Source organism: Pygoscelis adeliae, unplaced genomic scaffold (assembly GCF_000699105.1).
Source record: "Pygoscelis adeliae isolate BGI_AS28 unplaced genomic scaffold, ASM69910v1 Scaffold57, whole genome shotgun sequence".
Lineage (NCBI taxonomy): Eukaryota > Metazoa > Chordata > Aves > Sphenisciformes > Spheniscidae > Pygoscelis > Pygoscelis adeliae.
Genome location: NW_008825615.1, coordinates 7,032,068 through 7,054,417, shown reverse-complemented (window position 1 = coordinate 7,054,417; position 22,350 = coordinate 7,032,068). Strand labels below are relative to the sequence as shown.

The 22,350-nt window shown below is 39.8% G+C and overlaps 1 protein-coding gene across 1 annotated transcript in view; it reads left to right on the top strand.

The window, feature by feature from the left end:
* Positions 1 to 22,350, top strand: part of CD109 (CD109 molecule) — an 84,583-nt gene that overhangs the window by 23,455 nt on the left and 38,778 nt on the right. The window contains exons 5-14 of the mRNA XM_009333238.1: positions 107 to 232; positions 9,184 to 9,223; positions 9,857 to 9,941; positions 12,309 to 12,405; positions 13,481 to 13,616; positions 14,473 to 14,582; positions 16,322 to 16,561; positions 16,914 to 17,015; positions 17,110 to 17,172; positions 18,409 to 18,585. Of these exons, the coding sequence (XP_009331513.1) occupies positions 107 to 232; positions 9,184 to 9,223; positions 9,857 to 9,941; positions 12,309 to 12,405; positions 13,481 to 13,616; positions 14,473 to 14,582; positions 16,322 to 16,561; positions 16,914 to 17,015; positions 17,110 to 17,172; positions 18,409 to 18,585 (1,176 nt within the window). The remainder of the gene's footprint in view (positions 1 to 106; positions 233 to 9,183; positions 9,224 to 9,856; positions 9,942 to 12,308; positions 12,406 to 13,480; positions 13,617 to 14,472; positions 14,583 to 16,321; positions 16,562 to 16,913; positions 17,016 to 17,109; positions 17,173 to 18,408; positions 18,586 to 22,350) is intronic.

Below are 22,350 nucleotides of genomic sequence, written 5' to 3'. Positions count from 1 at the left end.
TTGTATGTTCCAACTTTATGTGACAAATAAAGATCATATGTATTGCTACCGAAATCTTGCTAGCAAGAGCACTCACATTTAACATGCAGCCTGACTTTTCTCCTAGGATCCTCGGAAGAAATTGATTCAGCAGTGGTTGATGGAGGAGGGTGATTTGGGCGTAGTTTCCAAAAAATTTCAGTTATCAATGAACCCTCCACTAGGAGACTGGTCCATAGAGGTGGAAGTGAACGTGAGTATTAACATTGCCAAATCACAGAGAGATTTCATTTCTCCTGATAGATGTGAATAGAATTGTGTTTACTTTGGTGAAGCAAAACCAGAAATAAGCATGAACCATGAGAAGAGGAAGTCCTTCCCTCATGGCAAACCCAAGATACTATGCAAACCTCTCAAGATTTTCAGTAGTATGTGGTTTTGTAAGGAAAGAGATAAAACCCCCCATACATATTTTATCCTAAGGTCTGTGTTTTCATTCTAAAATACAAATGTTATTTAAAAAGGGGTTTTAATATTAATATAAAAAAAGATCTTATGGAGTACTAATTTTTTTTAAGTGAAATGCCCTTATATTTATTTTGTAAGTGAATATACAGAAATTCATTGTGCCCTGCTGTGCAGCCAGTCACTGTCTCAAGGGGTGTGGAATCAAAGGCTGTCATTTACAAACCTCTGCCTAGTTTTAGGGGTGTTTCAGCAATTCATGATGACTGAGGAGTTACTGAGGAAAAAATAACAATGCAAAATAGAAAGGATGAATAGTAAAGCAGAACTATTGCATAACAAAACTGGTATGATCTAGTTTGCAGGTTGCTACTGGTAATAGTTCTATCAGTCCAATCCTTTAAGCTGTACACTCCTCATACACTGTGGAACATGTTGCAAAAATAGCCGGAGGTTTAGCTGTTCAAAACTCTGTGTGTCAGGTTTATTCAACCTGCTTTAAATGCCTGTAATTTGGGAACTCCATTTCTGACTTGGCTTGCAGTAGCCGTTCAGCGACATTTCGGAAGTACAAACAGGACTGCTTAATGTTCCCTAATAAGGGAGATGATGAGGTAGAAAGCAGAAAAACTTATGTGATCATGCATTATTTGGGAATAATATGTATCAGTACCAGTTACATGCTTGATAGATTTCTATAGGCTGAGGTGGGTGAGGGTGGTGCTCAAGTGAGTGTCAGGACTGGATTTTTTGAACAAGTTCTCAGGTGGGTGTGGAGTCGTTGCTACTGTCTTTGATGGGAGAAGTGTTGTAAGTTGTTCCTGCCCTTGTCCCTGTGCTCAGCCGCTCCTTCCCATCCCTGCACTGCTGTTCAATAGCTTCTCAGTCACACTGAGGCAGCTGTAGTAAGGCTGAGATCTAAAGCATGCCAGGGGAAGTGACCCAGATTGAAAAGCACCTCTGTGTTTTTCTTTGCCTAACCCAGACCAGCTCACTGATCTGTTTGACAGCACAGCCCCCACTCACAGCTGCATAGGTGCTTTTCTGGGGGTGGGGAAGTGTGGCTCAGGCATGGGAACAAAGGCTGGTGGCAGTGGTGGCAGTGGTAAGCTCCTTCAACAGCTCGTTTGCCAGGTGAAAAAGTGTTTGTGAAATTTTGCTTGGGCTTTCTGTGAAGTCTTGAATAATCCTTAAGTCAGGAGGACACTGCTGAAGGAACTGCAGCAGCTGTTTTCAGGATCTGAATATGAGTGCCACTCCCTCCTGAAACAAAACCAAAAAGAAAAGGAAAAAATAATTGTAAAATTGAAAGAAAAATGCCTTAGATTCATCTGGGCTAATGAAATAGCTGCGAGAAAACAGACAAGTGAAGCAAAATGTTAGTAGACCATAGGAGACGGTATTCTAAATTTTCGCCGTCTAGTGTTTACTACAGAATGTTAATGAGCATGGAAAACATGCGGCAGGGTGGGAATGTCTCTCAAGTCATGAGTAACAGGGAGAAGACAAATAAGGAACATTTTGTTCACTGTCTCTTCCAATGTATAGCTAGAGGGCACCAGGTGAAGGAGGTAAAGAGCAATTTCAAAACAATTAAAACAGCATAACTGAACTGTAGAGCACAGCACTGGCGGGTGTTGTGAATACTAAAAACTCAGGTGGGATCAAAAAATGTTTGGAAAAATTCACAGAAGTACAGTCCATTAAGAACTGTTAACTGGAAAGCCCCGAGGCTCAGGCTGGCCCAGTGTCACTGCTGGCTACCCTGGTTGATGTGGTTCTCTAGGTGTTGAACCTTGGCTGCTGCCCAAGACTGGACATTGGCCTTCATGTTAGATCTACCGGGGTACATTCTTTCCTAGGTTGTCTTTATCATATTCTATTATGAACATCTCGTTTTCCCTACTACTACATTTTTAAAGCGTAGGGTTTTAGCATTGAGTATGACATTGAATGCAGTGTTTGAGGTTCTTAATAGAGCTCTAAATGTTTCAGTGGCATGAAGAATATCCAGGGGCTAGCATAATGCCCATCACACTAGGGTATCTTTCTCTATTCACCATTGTTACAGGAGACAGTTCAAGGTGGAAAGTACTGCAAAATGCTCTTGGTACATTTAACAAAATGCTCTCTTGGGAAAAGGTAAACTTGGGCAGAACAGAAACGAGATTCTTTTTTTTCATTGACAGAGGAATGGTTAATATTTAAGAAACATTGTATTTAATAAGTGGATAAAAGGGGAACTAGGAGATAGATATCAATATAAATGAAAGTCTGAACTCTTGCATATTTGTAGGAAATCTAAAGATCCCAAGGAAAACTTGATCGTTAATAGAAGTATGAAAGTGTTTTTAAAGTCTGCTAGGAACAAAAGAAAATCCAGTGGTGGCAGAGCCCAGTAACATGAAGAAACAGTAATTATGTGGCAGAGGTAGAAGCATTTAATAGGGGTGATGGTTCTGTGTGGTTAAGTGAATCTCAGTGTGGGGAGATTTGAGAAGACCAGTGGAAGATGAATGTCCTTAACAGAAAAGAGTAAGTGAGGTAACATGGGAAACTCTACACCTGTCATCTGGCATGAGAAAACCAATGACAAAGGTGATTTGGGATTCCACTGATAAAGAATTAAGTTCTTTAAGGCTATTATGGATTTGGTTAAAAAGGTAGATTTACTGATGTAAATTTTTGTAGATTTTGTAGATTTTTGTAAAGGCTTTTCATTGTACAAAACCCTAATGAAAAACAGCAATGTATGTAAAGTCTGTCAAAGAAGGGTGGATTGATTTTTGGGCAATCGACACTCACCCAGGGTGTTTCTAATATAAACTGGTGATAGAGTTTGCAGATGGAGCCAGGGAAAAGAAAGCTCCATGGTGGGAGGCTGCAGAAGTCCCATCGGTTGACTGTATATCAAAGGATCAAATGAATCAATGGATTTATTGCTTACAGTCTGTGGGTGCTGTTACAGGTTTTAAAAGGCTTTTTAATCTAGTGGAGAAAGGCATAGTATGAACCAACTAATAGAAATTAAAGACAAACAAATTCTTTCTGGCATATATATATCTTTCATCAACAAGGCTCTTAATCAGTGGAACCAAAAAAAAAAAAAGGGAGTGAGGGCTTCTGTTACTCAATGTTTTAGCATCAGGAATGGTTGACTTTTTGGAAGATGCATTATAATAATGCAGGTTGCTGGAGTAGCTGAATACTTGAGTAACCAAACCTGAGATAAAAGCAGGTCAGGCTAAATGGTTCCTTCTGTCATTAAATTCTTTGAACTGAAAATTAAAATAGAGGAGAAAAAGAACAGTAAGTTATATAAAAAAAAGAGTTGTAGGCTTTGGGGTCCAGAAAAACCTGGCTATTCTTACAATTCTTATCCTGTGGGAATAAAACAGCAACCCCAAGCCCCACACATAGAAGCTTATGTTGTTTACTTTCAGACCCCTTTTCCTCCGTCATTCACACCTGCTTTGCTTTAATTTTCAAATTCTGTTAAAAGAATATAATTACAAAGCAATATGCGTTATTTCTGTAGCATGTGCCTATACAACATCTTACATTGGATAAGGCTATCGTGCAGAATATATTGAATAACTATTGCAATATTCACACTATTACGCTAGGTCTGTCTAGTGGGTTGTATCACAGACTGTTATTTTTCTGATAGCATGTCATACCATTGGATTAATGAAACCTGCAAGAAACCTTGCAGAATAAAGGAAAAGAACTTTCTGATGGGAAACTCTTTTTGATTCTTTTGGTCACGAGTGAGCTTATGCCCTGAAATACAAGGACATATGGGATGGGATTCAGTTTGAGGTTTAAGATGAGTGGTTGTCTGTACATAGGTGATGTGGTGGAGATTTAGTTGGTGTTCAGTGAAAGCTAGCGAGTGACCCGGATCACTCTGAGTTGATATTCCTAGCTGTTGCCTTGATATTCCTCGCTGTTCTGCAGCTGTTCTGCTGTCCAAGGGAGGTACAGGTTTTTTCTGTGTCATATATAAAGTTGTATGGATTCACCGATCCCTTCTTCGTAACAGAGGTCACTGAGAACTTGGATTTACTGCTAAGGAATACTTAGTGTAAGTCTGGCATTTTTAATAGATATGCCTACCTATCCTTAAGTAGTACAGCTAGCCCTGGGCCAACAGGGGATCCAGCACAGCTTATGGATCTACTCAGGGCTTTAGGAACCTCTTCAGATGGCAAACCCAGGCTGATCTCCGCATGACTTAGCTATCCTGATGCCACGACCTGAGCTTTCTAGTTAAATAGTCAGCTGTCCAGCCTTTCTATCTCAAGTTTCCCTCTTGTCTTTAAAGAGTGTTGTTAAGTCAGTAAATAGTATTTCCCTTCCAGTAGTTACAGATCAATTCCCAAGTGTATCGAGTTTGGATTCCTGGAAGTACTGCCTCTGAATTCTGTTTTAAATCAAGTTCTGGCTGCTTGCTGCTGTTAAACATCCTGTAGTACTTTTTAATAAGAGTTCAGGTGTTAGTACAGCTGTTCCAAGAAAACTCAAGACAGAGTAATTACAGTCTGGTTCCCAAGTCTCCACCTTGTATTTTAGTTGGATATCTTGTATTTCCTGTTGTGGAGCCTGGTGCTGAAAGGCTTTTAGTTGCTGAGTTTTAGTAGTAGGCATCTCTGACCAGAAGTTGTTCCTAGTTATAAGGCATTTTGTAATCTAATTTATGGAAGTTGTTATTAGGAAATTTATGATCAAATATTGAAAAGTAGTAATGTTTCAGGTGCAATGAGAGCTTTCTAAAATATTTTTGAAGAGTATTATATTTTTTTAAGAGCTTCAGCTATAAAGCAACTTTCAAAATCAGCTGGGGTTGATGATATATTTTACACTTTGAGTTTTTTAACTTTTGAGGTTTTATGTATGTTACAGTGTATCCACAGTGAATTCTGTGATTTTTTACTGCTAGGTCACCTACAGATTTCACATTTGATCCATTGAGTTTGAGGTTATATCATTACTTAAAAAAAGTGTCACCCTCCTTCAAAATCCTACTGTACCTAAAATCTTTGGAATTGGCTGTGTATTCGGTAGCTTGCAAATGAGCACTGATGTTTAATCAGGATCTGATAGTGTTAATACTGGTGACATTGGTGGGACTCTGCTTAGTTTCTGGAGACTGTGCTGGTGGATTTGAACAGAAGTTTGGGAATTCATACAGAATTTTATTTCAGGGTTTATTTTCTGCATGTGAAAATAAAGCACGAAAGTGATCATGAAATGCTTCCGTTAATTCTGTCTAGATAAAAATCTATTTTATTTAGCTGCAAAGCAGAAGGGCAGGAGTGTTTCTGACACGGGCCGTGAGATGGCGGTGTAGCCACGGGAATACAGCCGGTGCCAGCACTGTGCTTTTTCAGGGCCAAGCCCTGAGACCACACCCAGAGTCTTTCCTGATGCTATAACTTGTGACGCACGTAAATGTCAGAAACCAATAAGAAAATGGACCTAGACCAGATTCGTTTCAGGGACTTTCGATTGCCAAAGAGGAAGAAAAGATTTTGGGGGAACAATTCCTGTGATCTCACTTGTTGGATTAGACCCAAATGACTTCAAACAGGACTTGTTCATCACAGCAGAGCAAAATCTGGACTGTAGTTGTTAGTGATTCTTAGATGTCAGGATCCGCAGCAGATAAGGCTCCATCATCCTCACAATCTCAGAATGCTTACATGGATATCTTTTTGGCACTCTTTTCTTAATACTCTGGGCAATGTGCACAGAATGTAATAGAAGTTTTGCGGTTTAAGAAATGCTGATTTAGAGCAAAATGCTAATAGTCTGGAAGGGTGAGTGTGTTTAAGAAGCAGAAGGCATGAGAGATAAAAACTACTAGAATAAAGCAGCGCTGGAAACAAGTGGAATAGGCATGGTGTTGTTTTCCTATCTTTAAAAAAAAAAAAAATCTCTCTTGGGTTGTATATATAACTAACTGCTTGTCTCAAAAGCCAACACTCCTGGAAACTGGTTTAACAACTTCCACTCCAAAATATTTGAACAATATTTGCCAGAGAGACAGCCCTGCCCTGAGGAACTAAAATGGTACAGAGTGGTTGAAGTGCTGTTTCTTGTCCTATTCCAAACCAGTTTGGCTGAAAAGTGTGTGTTAGTGGGAAGTTTGGCTTGGTGTTCAAATCATCAAGATGACCTAGTAGGGTCTTTTCCTTTCCTTGCACTGTGAAGCACGGCTTGCTTTCTGTCATAAAGGTTGTAATTTTAGAGAAGATGCAGCCGAGAGCGCTAGTCTTGCTTTAGTCTGTTTTCTACTGCTTACAGTTCTCTTAGCTTTTAATTTTTTTTTTTTTGACTTCTAAGGTAATGTGAAACAAAATCGCATTTTCAAGGGAGATGCTTTTTCATCCTGCCAGCTGGGGTAACGTTCTGTTCATGGTTTGCTTAACAGCAAGGGTGACATATATGCTTAACATGGGAAATAAAAGATGTACAGAGAACCAGACATGAGATAAATTCACTACAGGTCATTTTCCTAAGATACCTGTTCCTAAGGTTACCCAATAGTAATCTGATTGTGGACTGCATGTCAGTGCTGTAGCATTTCGTGTTGTAAGGCTTATGATCTGCACAAATGTTGTGAAAATAGCAGATTCTGCATATATCTTTTTAAACCTAGGAATATAAATATGACAATTATTTTGGTGATCGGTGACCTAATAATGAAATCAGTAGCAATCTGATTTTTACTTTGATAGAAGTCTTTTGCTAGGAAAAGTGTAAATATAGAGGTATAAGAGGCTTGGTCCAAGATGCCTAATTTGCAAAGTCATTGGTCAGGTAGGAGAGATCAGTTATAATTGTTTCCAGCTTGCATCCTGGTCCTAGGGTTTTTCCCAGAGGAGTTCTCAGTTTATCCTCTCTTGCTACAGACACTCATTCCCATCTGACATATCTTGATGCTACCTGACAATTGGTTATCCATATTCAGTTTCCTTTGCCCCACATTTCAAACCATGTTCACTGAGATACTCCAGCACATATGATAACTTGTAGTGGTGTCACTGATCTCAGGAATAATCAAAGTAATCAAACTTCTGAGCTCCACAGCAACATAACCTCATCATGCAATTGAACAGCAGCTGACGATATTAACCTTTCAAAATAGCCACCTCCCAGTGACAGACTGTTGTCTGTCTTGATCTTTCCCCTATTTCCCAGAAGACTCTTAGGCAAAGAGGCAAAATAGGCTTTCAAAAGGAGCCTCTCCCTTCCTGTCCTTTAGGAAGTGGAGACTCCTTCGGTTTCTCAGCCCATTCTTCCAGCCCAGCTGAGCTCAGATTTTCCTCTTGGAAAATAATTGCTCCAGTGTAATCCCTGCGTCAAGCAGATCAGCTGAGATTCAGAGCTCCAGTTCTAGGCACTGCTGGTAAATGACCTCATGCCATTTGCCTGCTGATGGCAGCTTTTGGTATGATGCCGTAAAAAAAATCATTGAACGGGGATTATATGTCTGCAGACAAATGACGTACATGCTTGGTCAGAATCGTAGAATCATAGAATCGTTTAGGTTGGAAAAGACCTTTAAGATCATTGAGTCCAACCGTAAACCTAGCATCGCCAAGTCCACCACTAAACCATGTCCCTAAGCACCACGTCTACACATCTTTTAAATACCTCCAGGGATGGTGACTCAACCACTTCCCTGGGCAGCCTGTTCCAGTCCTTGATAACCCTTTCAGTGAGGAAATTTTTCCTAATATCCAATCTAAGCCTCCCCTGGCGCAACTTGAATTACTCGCACTTTAGCAAGGAAAAACAATCGAGTAAGACAACAAAAGGCAAAATTTATGTGGCTGACTACCATGACTTTTTGGTCAACTGTCATTGTACCAAAGAACAAAAATAGCTACTGAGTTTTTAATGTTCAGAGAGTGAAAAAAACTTTAAAATTAATTTCCTAATGATGTGCCATATATGGCCTGATGTACCACATCTCAAAGATATGCCAGAATATGCTTTCAGATACCCTCCTGAGGAAAATCAGGAAATAAGTGAAAAAATTAGAAAAATAGAAAAATAGAAGAGAACACAAGTAACTATATTTTATAGTTGTTTATGTCGTCCATTGATTTTTAACTAACAAATAAACAAGACAGGAAGATATAACCCAAGAGTATCTGTGCTGAAGTAAGTCTACACTGCAGACTGTAACAAAATTTTAGCTGCCTTTTGAGTAAATGAAGAACCTTAGGATTATGCAGGCTTTTCAAATGGTCTTGTCCTCTAGGTAGACACTGTAGGAGCTTCTCTTTTGTATAGAGATACTTGAGTTAATTTTAAATGAGCTAGTAAAGATACTGCTGGTAGGTTAGTCATGGTTCATCATGATGACTGTGAGTACTTATGCTAGGTAGTTTTATGCTAGCTAGCTCGGATATTTGTATTTTTATGCAGAAACCAGCCATATGTAGATGTCTGCAGATCGGAAGCTCCACAAGCTCTTGATTACATATACTTACAATCTGCTGCATGTGAGCTTCTGTGTCCTTTGTGGTGCAAATACATGCTACTGGTTCCTACAGGAGCTTCATTAACAGGAGCTGATAACGGTTGAGCCATGATTTAAAATCACATCATGTCAGAAATAGTAATTTAACTTTAATATGGGTGGGATTTGGCCTAGAAGGTATGTTAAACTTGCTAATCTAACCACAATTGTATGTATTTTCTCATATGATTTTTTTTCAATAGGGTCAAGTTCATTATCAAAGATTTAAAGTGATGGAATATGGTAAGTATTACTTAAGGGCATTTAGTAGTGACCACAACTGGTAGTTGATTCTCCATTAATTTAGACTAGTTTCCCTTGGCTAGTACGAACCTTTTGAATACTCCCAGAAAGTCTAATTTCTATATCTCTTGCTTCTCTGAGATTGACTCTGTGTCCTGGGAGAAACATCGTCTTATCAGCTGCCCTGTTTATCTTTGGCAGTTTTAATGACCTACTATTGTAGTGTCTGAATGTCATGCAATCTTTAAAAAACTTATCTTAAGCCTATGAGATGCAGTTATCGTCCCTGTTTTTCCAAGATCATGCAGGCAATGTGTTCATCCCAAAATATCTGTATAATGTCTGATCATGAAGCTTGCTGATGATTCTGTAAAGGCTGAATAAGCTAAACGTTTTATGTTTCAGTCTTACAAGCTTGTGTGCAGGCTGCTCTTACGATGCTTGTTCTCCTTTCAACAAAAAGTCTTAGTCTGGGGCATGCATAGGGTTGGGTTAAAAATGTATCTTACCTTATGTTCCTTAGGAAACTGTAGTAGTCTTTATTATATTACACGTTCTACCCTTATTATTTAAAAAAAGAAAAAGATATTATTTCCTGTGTGAATTTAATGCTTTCTTGAATTTTTTTTTTAGTTTTACCAAAATTTGATGTTATGATAACAACACCATTATACTACTCTTTGAGAGAGGAAGACATAACTGCTGTTGTCACTGCAAAGTAAGTAAATCATTAATACCATTGTCACCCTCACTCTTAAGAAAATTATTATGGGTCTCTTAAGTGTCAAAGTGAAAACTTAGGTTTAGGCTGCTAAAAAAGTGCCTTCTAGTCAAAATTAGTTGGCTAGCATCCATTTCTAGCCACTGGATTTTGTTGTAACAATGTTAGATAGGTCTTCAGACTTATAGTTAGTTTTTTTGGTCTGGTAAAGGTATTTCTAGACTATAGCCAAGGCATTTTTAACTACCTTATTCAGATAATTTCTTGAGTCTTTTGCTTATAATGTATATTTTGTGGCATTTTTTTGTTCTTATGGCTCTTTTATGGTGCTCTTCAACATATCACATCAAGGTCTGTATGTAGCGTAACTGTATTTTATTAAACCACTTGGAAAATTATTCAAACTTCTGTGCAAATCCTTCTTGATCCAATTTACCCACATTGTGGATTTGAAGTATAGGCTTCTCCTGCCTATCAAAATACCTATACCTGTAAATGGATGAAGAATTAAAAACTCTTGAGAAATTCAGAAAAGACTTCACTGTAGACTATTGTATAAATAATATTTTATTTTTCAGCTGAACAAATATCTAGACAAAAAATTTAGTATGCATTAATCTCAAATATTAATTAATTTTATTTTGGGAAGATGAGAGCCAGATAGAGTTACCTGATAGATCCATTCAAGAAGTCCTGAAATAAAAGGTCTTTTGTGGGTTATTTAATGCCATAAATACCTACCTTCTAAACAAGCACTCCATTTATAAGTGAAATGCAGAAATGATTGTTTAACAAGCTATTTAAATTAAATGTTTGGACTTTTGAGAAAAAGCTTTTTTTCCTAGAGGCAATGCAACCTGATATTATAAACCATCTAGGTTTCTCATAAGGGGCAATTTTTTAAAAAAAGTTTTCCTCGTTTTTTTTCCCCATTCTGCTTTGCTTTTGGAATCCATTATATGCTAATGTGAATTTGGTTTCCTAAGTTGTTTTGGTCTTCCACAGGTACTTGACTTCTTCATTAGGTATACTCATAAGGTATTTGAAAGTGTACCTGTCCGCTGCAATAAATCCAGACTTGGATACAAATGAATTTTCTGAGATTTGCTAATGTGAATTTGGTTTCCTAAGTTGTTTTGGTCTTCCACAGGTACTTGGCTTCTTCATTAGGTATACCCATAAGGTATTTGAAAGTGTACCTGTCTGCTGAATAAATCCAGACTTGGATACAAATGAGTTGTCTGAGATTGAATCCCATCAGTGCCAAAGTTTTTCTGATACGTCATAATTATTTATAGGGAATGACTTCATTCCTGATGACTGTTTTTATAGGCATAATGCCTCTGTATACAAAGAATTTATATGTCCCTTATACTTGTAGATGTCATAAAACCCTTTTCCTTTCTCATGTCTGGAGTATTATTAGATTAAGTTAAGTACAGGGATGCTATCCAATGGCAGTATCATTTCAAGGTTAATGGCAGCTTATTACTGTAATTAGGTCTGCTTGGAAAGACTGAGTTCAGGTGCAAGACAGTGTTGTCAGAGTTCTTCCTGTAACTACACTATTTGATTATTCCTTCCCTCTGCTTTTCAGCTTTGATATTTCTTAAGTGGCTGCCAGTCAAATCCATAATGATTAAAGTACTTAAAGTTATCACATCTGAATGTATTACTACTGATGGACTAGAATGGTTTGTGGTTTTTTTCCCCCCCTTTCTCTGTCTGAATCTGATAATGTTATGTTTTCCCTTATGTAGAACTTGGAAACATGTATCCAAAGTTTTATTACTGCTTACTGACTGCAGGTTGCTAATGGCATTCTAAGAAGTGAATATATTACAGTTTTCAGGTTTGCCACAGCTGCAAATTATGTTTGCTGTGTAATAATGCCATGATTTCTTTGGACTGTGATTACTAAGTAATTTGAGTACAAATATCTTGACATCTCTCATTTTTTGTTAGCAGCATTTAGGAAGCAAAACACTTGCACTTCCCATGTCCCATTTTAACTCTACTACATATTAGTTATGATGCTACGTTGGTGTTCTGTTCAATAACTTGCTTCCAGCTGAGCTTAATGTAGTTAATTTTCCTACAGCCCAGAATAATAGCAATAGGTTTACAGAGCTCGTGTGCAGGAAAGAACAGCACTGTGTATCTTCTCCAGGTTCTGGGCTTCTGACTTTAGTGTTGATAAACTGGTCTCAGTATTGAAAACTCCATGTTTCAAAGTACAAATGTGTTCTAGCCATGTTTGAGGCCAGGGAAAAATATTTTAGTACAATCTTTTGCCTTGAGAGCTCTTCAGGAGCCCACGCCCTGGAGGTGGTGCGTGGTTTGACTTTGGCTGATGTGTTTCAGGTACACGTATGGAAAACCAGTAAAGGGAACTGTAACGATCACTTGCCTTTCTGTCTCTTACTGGGCAAACAAGAGAAATACAACAACAACAATGGAGGTGAGTCTTCTGTTAGCAGTTTGTAGCATTGTAGACTTTAAGGCTGTGTCTCCTTTTGTAGGTTAAATATGCCTGGGACCATTCTCGAGTGCTAAGTTCAGCTGGCATGGTCTATGGAGTGACTTGCATGGATAGTGTTAAACTCTCTTTAATTTCCAGAATAAAGTGTCTACATTCAGGCTGCTTGTTGGGAATGATACTTGGCCACTGTGGTCCCTTGAACTGTGCCTGGAAGTTATTTTGGAGAGTGTTAGTTGGCCCAGGTAGAAAAACTTTCCAGGAGCCGCTGTAGCAGTGTAGGTGATGGAGGACCCGTGCCTAGGAACATTCCCTGGCCCCATGTGCACCCCTGATCACTCAACCCTGTGTTACAAGGCCAGAGGAGACCACTGCAATTGTCTAGGTGAAGCTCTAGCATGGTAGAGACCAAAACATTTTGCCTAGTAATTACATTGGAGTTACTGTACTAGTTGTAACCTGGAGATGAAATTTAAAAAGGCATGCAGTTTTGATCTGAAAACTTAAAAGTGGTGATAGATTCATGGCATCCTTTTGCAAAATCAGGCATTCTACTTTTGAGCTGTGGACTATGTTTAAAACAGGTTCAATTTCTGCTAAATGGTGTGCCTGTCATTTTCTGTTGGCTGACTTCAGCAGTTGGCTGACTTCAGTGCCTTCAGCAGCACTTAGCCTACAGAAACTCTGAGCTCAGGGATGTTGGATAGGGTATACCCCCCCTCCTCAGTCAGGGACCTGTTCATTGTATTTTTCTATAAAGCATAGGCACCACTGCTCTGGCCATGTAGAAGTGGAAAATTCTAGATATTAGGAAAAAAAAAGTAACTTTCTCCATAAGGCATTGTTGACTCTAAAAAGTAATGAACTTTTACTGGATTTAATAAAAATGGTTACTGAAAGCAAAAAAATAAAGGTCAGCATTCATAATTTTCTGTTATTGGCACTCCAGAACTTGTATGTAGGGAGAGCTACAGGACTTAAGCAGAAATAAGCTGTTGTAGATGGAAAGGTGTCCTTGGCTTTGCTGGCTCAACAATTTTTTTTTTCTACCTTGCAGATAAATGGATCTGCCAATGTAACCTGTAACAAGCTTATGTTGCAAAACTTGAATGCTGATCAGTCGTGGCACCAAGTTGACAGTGATTACACAGAGCCAATAGAAATTTTCGTGGTGGTCACTGAGTCACTCACAGGTATGTGGCTGTGTGATGCCTTCTGAGAGAAATCCAAAGAGTAGGTGGTGCTGGAAGGGCTATGAGCACTAGAAAAGCATCATGTGCTGATGGCAGTACGAACCATCTACATGCAAATATATTGTCTAAAAAAAACCATTCTCTGAACTGTTGCTTGCCTAGATATTAAATAGTTTAACCAGCTGTTAACTCAGTTGAATACAGTTCTATGCTAAATGATTTATTAAATAACCAAGAAATATGTTCAGATGGGGTCTTAAAGTCAGTGACTGATCACTTTTGATGAGAAGAGCAGGCATAAAGAATTGCTAGCATTAGCCTGAGTCTTACAAGCTTAAGTTTAATCGTAAACTTACCTTATTTATTTGTTTGTAAACCACATCAGTAGGAAATGTTCTCTGGCCCCATGTTGTCCACTCTCTACCCTCTTCTAGACCAGCTGATTTGCAAACTGAGCCTTTTTGTGAGTTCATGTTCCACTGCACCTTGCATATTAGAAAAAAATAATTTGTAAAAATTTCTGCCTGTCCCAGAAACTAGGTTTCATTACAGACTTTCTGTAGAAACCCCGGCAAGATGAAGTTGGCTGATTTGGGATTCATAAGTGTCATTCTGACATAGAGTGCGTGGAGTAGAGCACTGCGTGGTATGGCTTATTTAGCGTTGTGGAAGACAGTACCAGTACGTATACCACCTTTGTACTGATCCTTAGCTGGAAGGATGAAGAGCAATTGGAGTGGAAATGGTGAAAAATATGATAGAATTTTTTAAAAATCATGGACAGTAAATAGTATTGCTGCTAAAGGTATATGTATGTTAAAAGCATGTTGTCTAAACACATACAATTATTCAACAGGAATCTCCCAAAATTCAAGTACCATCATATTTCCAAAGCAAAGTGACTATTTTATTGAATTTATGGACTACTCTAGAGTTATAAAACCTTCTCTGAACTTCATAGCTACTGTAAGTTCTTTAGTTTTATTATGATCTGTGCATAAACAAATGTGACTTCTTCTCTTGTATTTTTGCTTAGATGCCAAAGTTTGCCTCGGATTTTTAAGTATAATTTACAGATTTGTTTTCAATTTACCTCTTTTTCATGGTACACATCGGCGAATACTAAACTTAGAGGCGTTTGCTCTAGAAAAGGATAAAGTGGCAGGGAATGCTGTAGTGTTGCCAGGATACTCTTGAGCATAGTTCATCAGCATTCTTATGGAAGAGAAATCTTTCCAGTTTCTAGCTGATTGTTTTCCGTTAGGTGACTGTGCTTTAAAACAAGGTAGTTACTGAGTCCCAACCCTCCTAATAATATTTGTATATGGAAGTGTGTATATATATATACACAGAGATATATATTTTATATAATGTGTATATATATAATTAAGCAGCTGTTACAAAATTCAGTAAAACTCATCAAACCACATTGCTCTCAAGTGAAAGTGTCTTTTCTGCCTTCTGTCCTATCTTTCTCATACCAGCTGCAGTCCTCTCACAGAAGTATTTAATGTTCTTCGTGCTGTCCATAGTCTGCGTTCAGTATTTCTACATTTAGCAGAGGTTGCATATTGCATCACTGCATTTTGCTTGAAAAGGGGAATCGACTTTATACTTCTTGAGCCTTTATTGTATAGAAGTCAGACCTAAATACCAATAAAATAGACTGAATATACACTTTCAGAGTAGATTGGCTCAAGCCATACCTTTGTGCTAGCCTGATCATTTGGGTCTTTGGTTTTCGTCCTTTTCGTTTTCCTTGCCAGCATCCCAGTTTGACTCCAGCTCTGACCTGCTTCTTCTTCCTCTTCCAAAGATGAGCTGAGTGAGAGGTAGCTGAGGCATTTAGCAATGCTTGCAGCTGGCAGAGAAGAAGGTATCAGTTATGCTTCCAGAGGAGTGTGAAGGAACAACTGCTGCTATTACTAGTAAGTGGAGATCTGCGTATGGTGTACAGAGAGAGGATAGGAAAATAATGGCAGAGGAGGTAAGGTGACGGAGTGACAGACTTCTGGATTGAAAAAGAAAAGGGAAACATTAGTTCGGTGCTTTTAAATGTAGAAGTTGAGTTTTTGGAGTGTGTAATGCAGAAGGAGAATGGTTTTACTATGGATGAGAATCTGCTTGAATGTGGGAATAAAGGTTGATGTAAGTTGTAGTGCTGACTGATGGATGCTGGAGTGAAGAAGTTGCAGACTGTCAATTTTGGGCCTGTTTTAAGTCTTTTCTTCAGCTCATTTGATGAATCCATAAAGACATCTGACTTGGCACCATCTCTGCTCATCTGACACATTTTCCTGCACATGATGTAATGTTAGGTTGTCCTTTGTTGTGGTGGTGAGATACAAGTGATAAAATTAAATACTCAGTCTGTAGGTAGGTTATGTATAATTTGCCTGAGAGACAAGCATTTTCAACAAGAAGGGTAATTGAGAGAGCTGAAAGGCAGGTCACCTTTCAGTTCCATCTGCTTTGCTTCTGCTCTTTTTTTACTCCCTGGAGTTATGAATAATTTTGTTCTTGGCTGACTTGCCTACCTGCAGTGCTCACAAGGGATTAAAAATAAAGTTACTGATGTGTGAAAAATCTGAGGATGCCCTTATTTTTTTGGTATGATGTGAGTGCAAATATATTGTTACATGTTATGCGTTGTGCATTTTAGCTTTACCCTGTTTGATGGGTGTTTTCTTTCTTTTTGTTTTTAGCTAAAGGTGACACGTTCTGATAGCAACCATCTGACAGCTGAAGAGAGGCAAAATCTTGTCACAATCACTGCACAACAGTCAGACCTGCTTTTTCACCACTCTTCACTTTCTCACCTTGAAAATGAGGCAACAGAGGAGAGAAATCTGACAGTCCATGTCCTGAATTACACGGTCCCAGAAAATGGAATAATTGATATTGAGTTTCCAATCTTGTCTGATACAAAAACTCTGAGAGTTCAGGTATTGCTTTGCAATATGTTGCTTTGGAGCAGCGACACACCAAATTGAGCGGGCTGTGATCAATGATATGCTGTTCCTGCCATCTGCAACAGCTGATACGTCACCTACTGTTATTTTCCTTACCTCATATTCGTGTTAGAGCTGGAAGGAAAGTGACGCATCCTGTCTAAATGTGATCTAATAATTGCACCAAGATAGCAAGGGAAAAAACAAAACAGATACCCAAAGCAAGAAGTAAAGTGGTCTTGTACTGCCATTAAGGCTACCATGCTCTTGTAAACAGTACCATATATGTGAACATCACACAGATTTTGCTGTTTTGCTAAGAGCTTTGTTTTGCATTGCCTCACAGGCAGAGTTCCTCAGCAGTAGGACCGACATAGGTGTTTATGATGTGTTCAGCTCCCCCAGCCAGACGTATCTCCAGGTTAAAACAAAGAGCCAGGATATAAAGGTACAGTCTGACACAAAACTTGCCAAGATAAAAACCGTTCAAGTTACTCATTATGTTTCCATACTCATCCATATGAATCGTATGCTTTTCCTAGGCTGGAAAGCCTTTTGAGCTGAGCATTGCAAGCAACAAGCCAGTGAGAGAGTTCCACTATCTGGTAAGTTACTGGTTTTACATATGGGGACAATCCAAGATGGCTTTTACCAACTTGAGAAATACTCCAGTGAGTGGAATGTGATTGAATGTTAGAGCATTTTTTATTGTGCTTTGTGGAGAGGTGGCCCAAAAACTTCCTTTCCACTAGGATGGACCTTTTTGAAAGAGAGCTCCATTTCGCTACCTAGCAGAAATGCCCCTGGCACTGTAAGGAGGTGCCCTCTGGGAGCACTGCCTACTGAGGAAACAGATGGTCCAGTGGGCGGGATGGCATTGTTACAAGGGAACTTCATAGGAAGCATTTTAAAATAAATGGCTTGGGTAATGGCTTGTTTAATGGCTCGGCTGCTGTACTGTGTCTTACAGCATCTGGATTGAAGGGTTTATTATATATACCATCATCAGTCTCCCATCCTGTCCTTAACACATGCCTGTCTTGTGCACAGTCTACACCATAATGATCATGATAACTACAATTCTTTTTCTGTCAGAGACTTTAATAGTAAACTGAATAAGGAAAACCTTAGGACTGTATAAAATGTGGGCATTCATGTGTATTTTCTAAAATAGAAACTCTCTAGAAGATTTAAAAAAAATCAGGTCCATGCAGTCAAAGGCAAGGAACTGCCCTTCATGGCTCTGTCTTCATTAGTAAGTGGTATGGTCCAATAGGAACAGATGTAGAGTGAAAAAGTTGATGCTGTGGGCCTGAACTCCAGGTATTTCAAGGCACCTTCAGACTAATTCTAATCTGATCTGGTAAAATGAATGCCTGTTTTTAACTGGAACACGTTAGTGGGCCCCAGTTCACACTCTCCATGGTGCGAACCAAAGTGTGGTAGGTAGGTGTGTTTGGGAGATTTGCTTTTAAAATTATATTTCTGATCCAAACTCAAATGCTATTATAGATGACCCACATGACGCAGGTGTATTACTGTTGTATTTTTATGTTCTCATAGCACAATGTTGTGCTGTGCACTCATCATTGTAGTTCTTTACTTGTCCATAGTGATACAGGTATTAAAGCATGGAAAAAATCTATTTTTAATGTTTAAATATTACATTACCTGTAATGTAATGCCTGTTTGATATGCAGTCTCATAGAGCTGGTCACCTACTTAGTAAAAAAAAAAAATTACAGCTATATGTCTCTTCTTTTAACAGCTATTTGTAGAAGGAATTGTAGAGCTTATGACATATTGAGATACCAAAAGATTGTTTCATTTTTCCCTTTCAGGTGTTATCTAAGGAACAAATTATGGCTTTTGGCACAAAGGCTGCAAAAACATTCACTTTAACAGCAGAAAATTCCTGGGCTCCTGTGGCATGTATACTTGTATTCTACATTGATGAGCTTGGAGTGGTTGTAAATGATGCTCTCACTGTCCCCATTCAGCCTGTTTTGGATGACAAGGTAACTATATTGAACTTGAATCCGAGACCATGGATTTGTCTGTTTGTTGCATGGTAAACAGTATTTTAGATAATAGGATTGTAAATGTAAAAAAATCCTCATTGAGGATCTAATCTGAGGTTTGTGTAAGTCCTTGGAAAGACTTTTGATAATACCAGTGCAGTTAGGGTCCAGCTATTGAATATCTGAAAGAAATTTCTACTATCCCTATGTTTTCCACATAAACAGACGCGCAGCCTCTCCTTGTGTTTTTAATAGTTTGGTCAATTACTGAGCCAAAAATTGCTCTGGCCAATATAGTGGAAAGGTACTCATAAGTGCTCTAAGTGTGGGACTGTAAAAGTTTATGAAGACCTTGTTCTAGCCAGGCAGTGGTCACATTGTACGTGGTGTGTCATCAGTGAATGTGACTGGTGTTTGTGTTTCATGTGACCGTGCATACTTTAACTCAAAAAAGTTTGAAGAGGAGTGGGAAAACTACTATTGCAGCAATGAATTGATTTTTCCAGCTTACTTACCAGGATGAGATTTGGTCCTTTGTGCAAATAAAAGCCTCACTGTGACTTTTTACAGGTGAGACCACCAAAGGCTCTTGATGGGTTCAAATTCTTCCTCCCCTATGGAAACTTTAATACTTATAACCAGACATCAGTAGGGAGGCTGTTTGTCTTACTCCTGCATGAAAAAATTCTCCATTTGCTTTATGATTTATCCAAAATCAGGATATGAGTTCTGTTATCACAGGATAAGGAACTGGAGAGGCAGGATGGTGAGAGAGCTGCAGGCACATGTTTGTTGATTATGGTTATTACGTACCAGTGTCTGAAGAATCTAGATAAATAGAAAACAAATAAGATAATTCAATTGAGACTTGGGAGTTTTAGGGTAGATACAGGAAGATATTTCTAATGAGGAAGGCATAACAGTTTGGTTCAGCCTTCTGGAAACAAATTGAAATCTTTCCACTAATTGCAGTGTCCACAAATAAGATGGCATTATATTTTGTAGCAATGAGATAAGGCCTGATCTTGAAAATACCAGTTTGATTAAATGTAGTTTATGGATGAAAAACACAAAGAGCAACTGACGTCATCTACCTGGACTTGGTGCAAAGCATTTGACACTATCTCATGTGACATCTTTGTCTCTAAATTGGAGAGACATGGATTTGATGGATAGACCACTCAGTGGATAAGGAATTGGCTGGATGGTTGCACTCAAAGAGTTGCCGTCAATGGCTCGATGTCCAAGTGGAGACCAGTGATGGGTGGCGTTCCTCAGGGGTCGGTATTGGGACCGGCGCTGTTTAACATCTTTGTCGGCGACATGGACAGTGGGATTGAGTGCACTCTCAGCAAATTTGCTGACAACAGCAAGCTGTGTGGAGCGGTTGACACGCTGGAAGGAAGGGATGCCATCCAGAGGGACGTTGACAGGCTTGAGAGGTGGACCCGTGCAAACCTCATGAAGTTCAACAAGGCCAAGTGCCAGGTCCTGTGCGTGGGTCGGGGCAATCCCAAGCACAAATACAGGCTGGGCGGAGAATGGATTGAGAGCAGCCCTGAGGAGAAGGACTTGGGGGTGTTGGTTGATGAGAAGCTCAACATGACCCATCAATGTGCGCTCGCAGCCCAGAAGGCCAACTGTATCCTGGGCTGCATCAAAAGAAGCGTGACCAGCAGGTCGAGGGAGGTGATTCTGCCCCTCTACTCTGCTGTGGTGAGACCCCACCTGGAGGACTGCGTCCAGCTCTGGGGCCCCCAACATAAGAAAGACATGGACCTGTTGGAGCGGGTCCAGAGGAGGGCCATGAGAATGATCAGAGGACTGGAGCACCTCTCCTGTGAGGACAGGCTGAGAGAGTTGAGGTTGTTCAGCCTGGAGAAGAGAAGGCTCCGGGGAGACCTTATAGCAGCCTTCCAGTACCTGAAGGGGGCCTACAAGAAAGCTGGAGAGGGACTTTTTACAAGGGCATGTAGTGATAGGACAAGGAGTAACGGCTTTAAACTGAAAGAGGGTAGATTTAGATTAGATATAAGGAAGAAATTCTTCACTATGAGGGTGGTGAGGCACTGGAACAGGTTGCCCAGAGAAGTTGTGGATGCCCTATCCCTGGAAGTGTTCAAGGCCAGGTTGGACGGGGCTTTGAGCAACTTGGTCTAGTGGAAGGTGTCCCTGCCCATGGCAGGAGGGTTGGAACTAGATGATCTTTAAGGTACCTTCCAACCCAAACCATTCTATGATTCTATAATATACAAAGAGGATGAATAATTGAGATGATAAATTATGAGAATTTAATATCAACCTTACTTTATTTGCTATATTTCACTGGATAGTGAAAAAATGTAAGATAAGGAAAGAACTAATTTAAGAGGTGTTAAAATTTCAAGCTATTTCCATTTCACCATTTCAGTGCTAGCCACTGAAATTAATTCAGTACTGTGGAAAGCTACTTTCTCTGTAATTTGTAGCCTTGCCAAGTATTTAATTTCTGTAAATGAGTTGGTAAAATCAAATATACAGAGCTGCAGTGCCACAGTGTACCCAGAAACAAACCATTTTTCTGCGTGAATCGGTCTGATGCCCATTTACAGTGAAGCACATGGTGCTAATCCCATTTAGGTTGGCAACATTAATGTGTTTGCTGTTGCTCTGTGATTTTCATACTGAATGTGCTTGGAAGATACCATTACACAGATTTATCAGAGGAAGGGTATGATGGGGCTGTAGATTCAGACATCTAAATACATGTATTTACATGTAGGGTCAGGATTCAGTGGCTTAAGCACAGACATCTAGTGTCCTCCAAGAGACTACAGGGTATTCAAGATGTTATCACGGGACAGGTGGATGTTTCAAAGGTCCTATGGGAGACCTATCCCTTTCTGAAATGGGAGCTGAGGGTCAGAGAGCGTGCTGTGGGACATCTCACGTGATTCCAGGTGACTTCAGGTGATTGAGTCTCATCTCTGTATGTGAGTTATTTGTCTAAACTCAGTTTATGGAGAATCAGTTGCCCCACAAGAGTGTGGTTTTAAGTTATTCTTCCTGGACTGCCTGACCAATCTAGTGGCCTTCTATGATGGAATGACTACATCAGGTGGACAAGGGAAGAGATGTGGATGTCGTCTATCTGGACTTCTGTAAGGCCTTTGACACAGTCCCCCACAACAGCCTTCTCTCTAAATTGGAGAGATCTGCATTTGATGGGTTGACTGTCCGGTGGGTGAGGAATTGGTTGGATGGTCACATCCAGAGGGTAGTGGTCAACGGCTCAATGTCCAGATGGAGATTGGTGAGGAGTGGTGTCCCGCAGGGGTCCTTATTGGGACCAGTACTGTTTAATGTCTTCATCAGTGACATAGACAGTGGGATCGAGTGCACCCTCAGCAAGTTTGCAGACGACACCAAGCTGAGTGGTGTGGTTGACACGCCAGAGGAACGGGATGCCATCCAGAGGGACCTGGACAAGCTTGAGAAGTGGGCCTGTGTGAACCTCATGAGGTGCAACAAGGCCAAGTGCAAAGTCCTGCACCTGGGTCGGGGCAACCCCCAGTATCAATCCAGGCTGGGGGATGAAGGGACTGAGAGCAGCCCTGCCGAGAAGGACGTGGGGGGACTGGTGGATGAAAAGCTGGACATGGGCCGACAATGTGCGCTCGCAGCCCAGAAGGCCAATCGTATCCTGGGCTGCATCCGAAGAAGCGTGGCCAGCAGGTCGAGGGAGGTGATTCTGCCCCTCGACTCTGCTCTGGTGAGACCCCA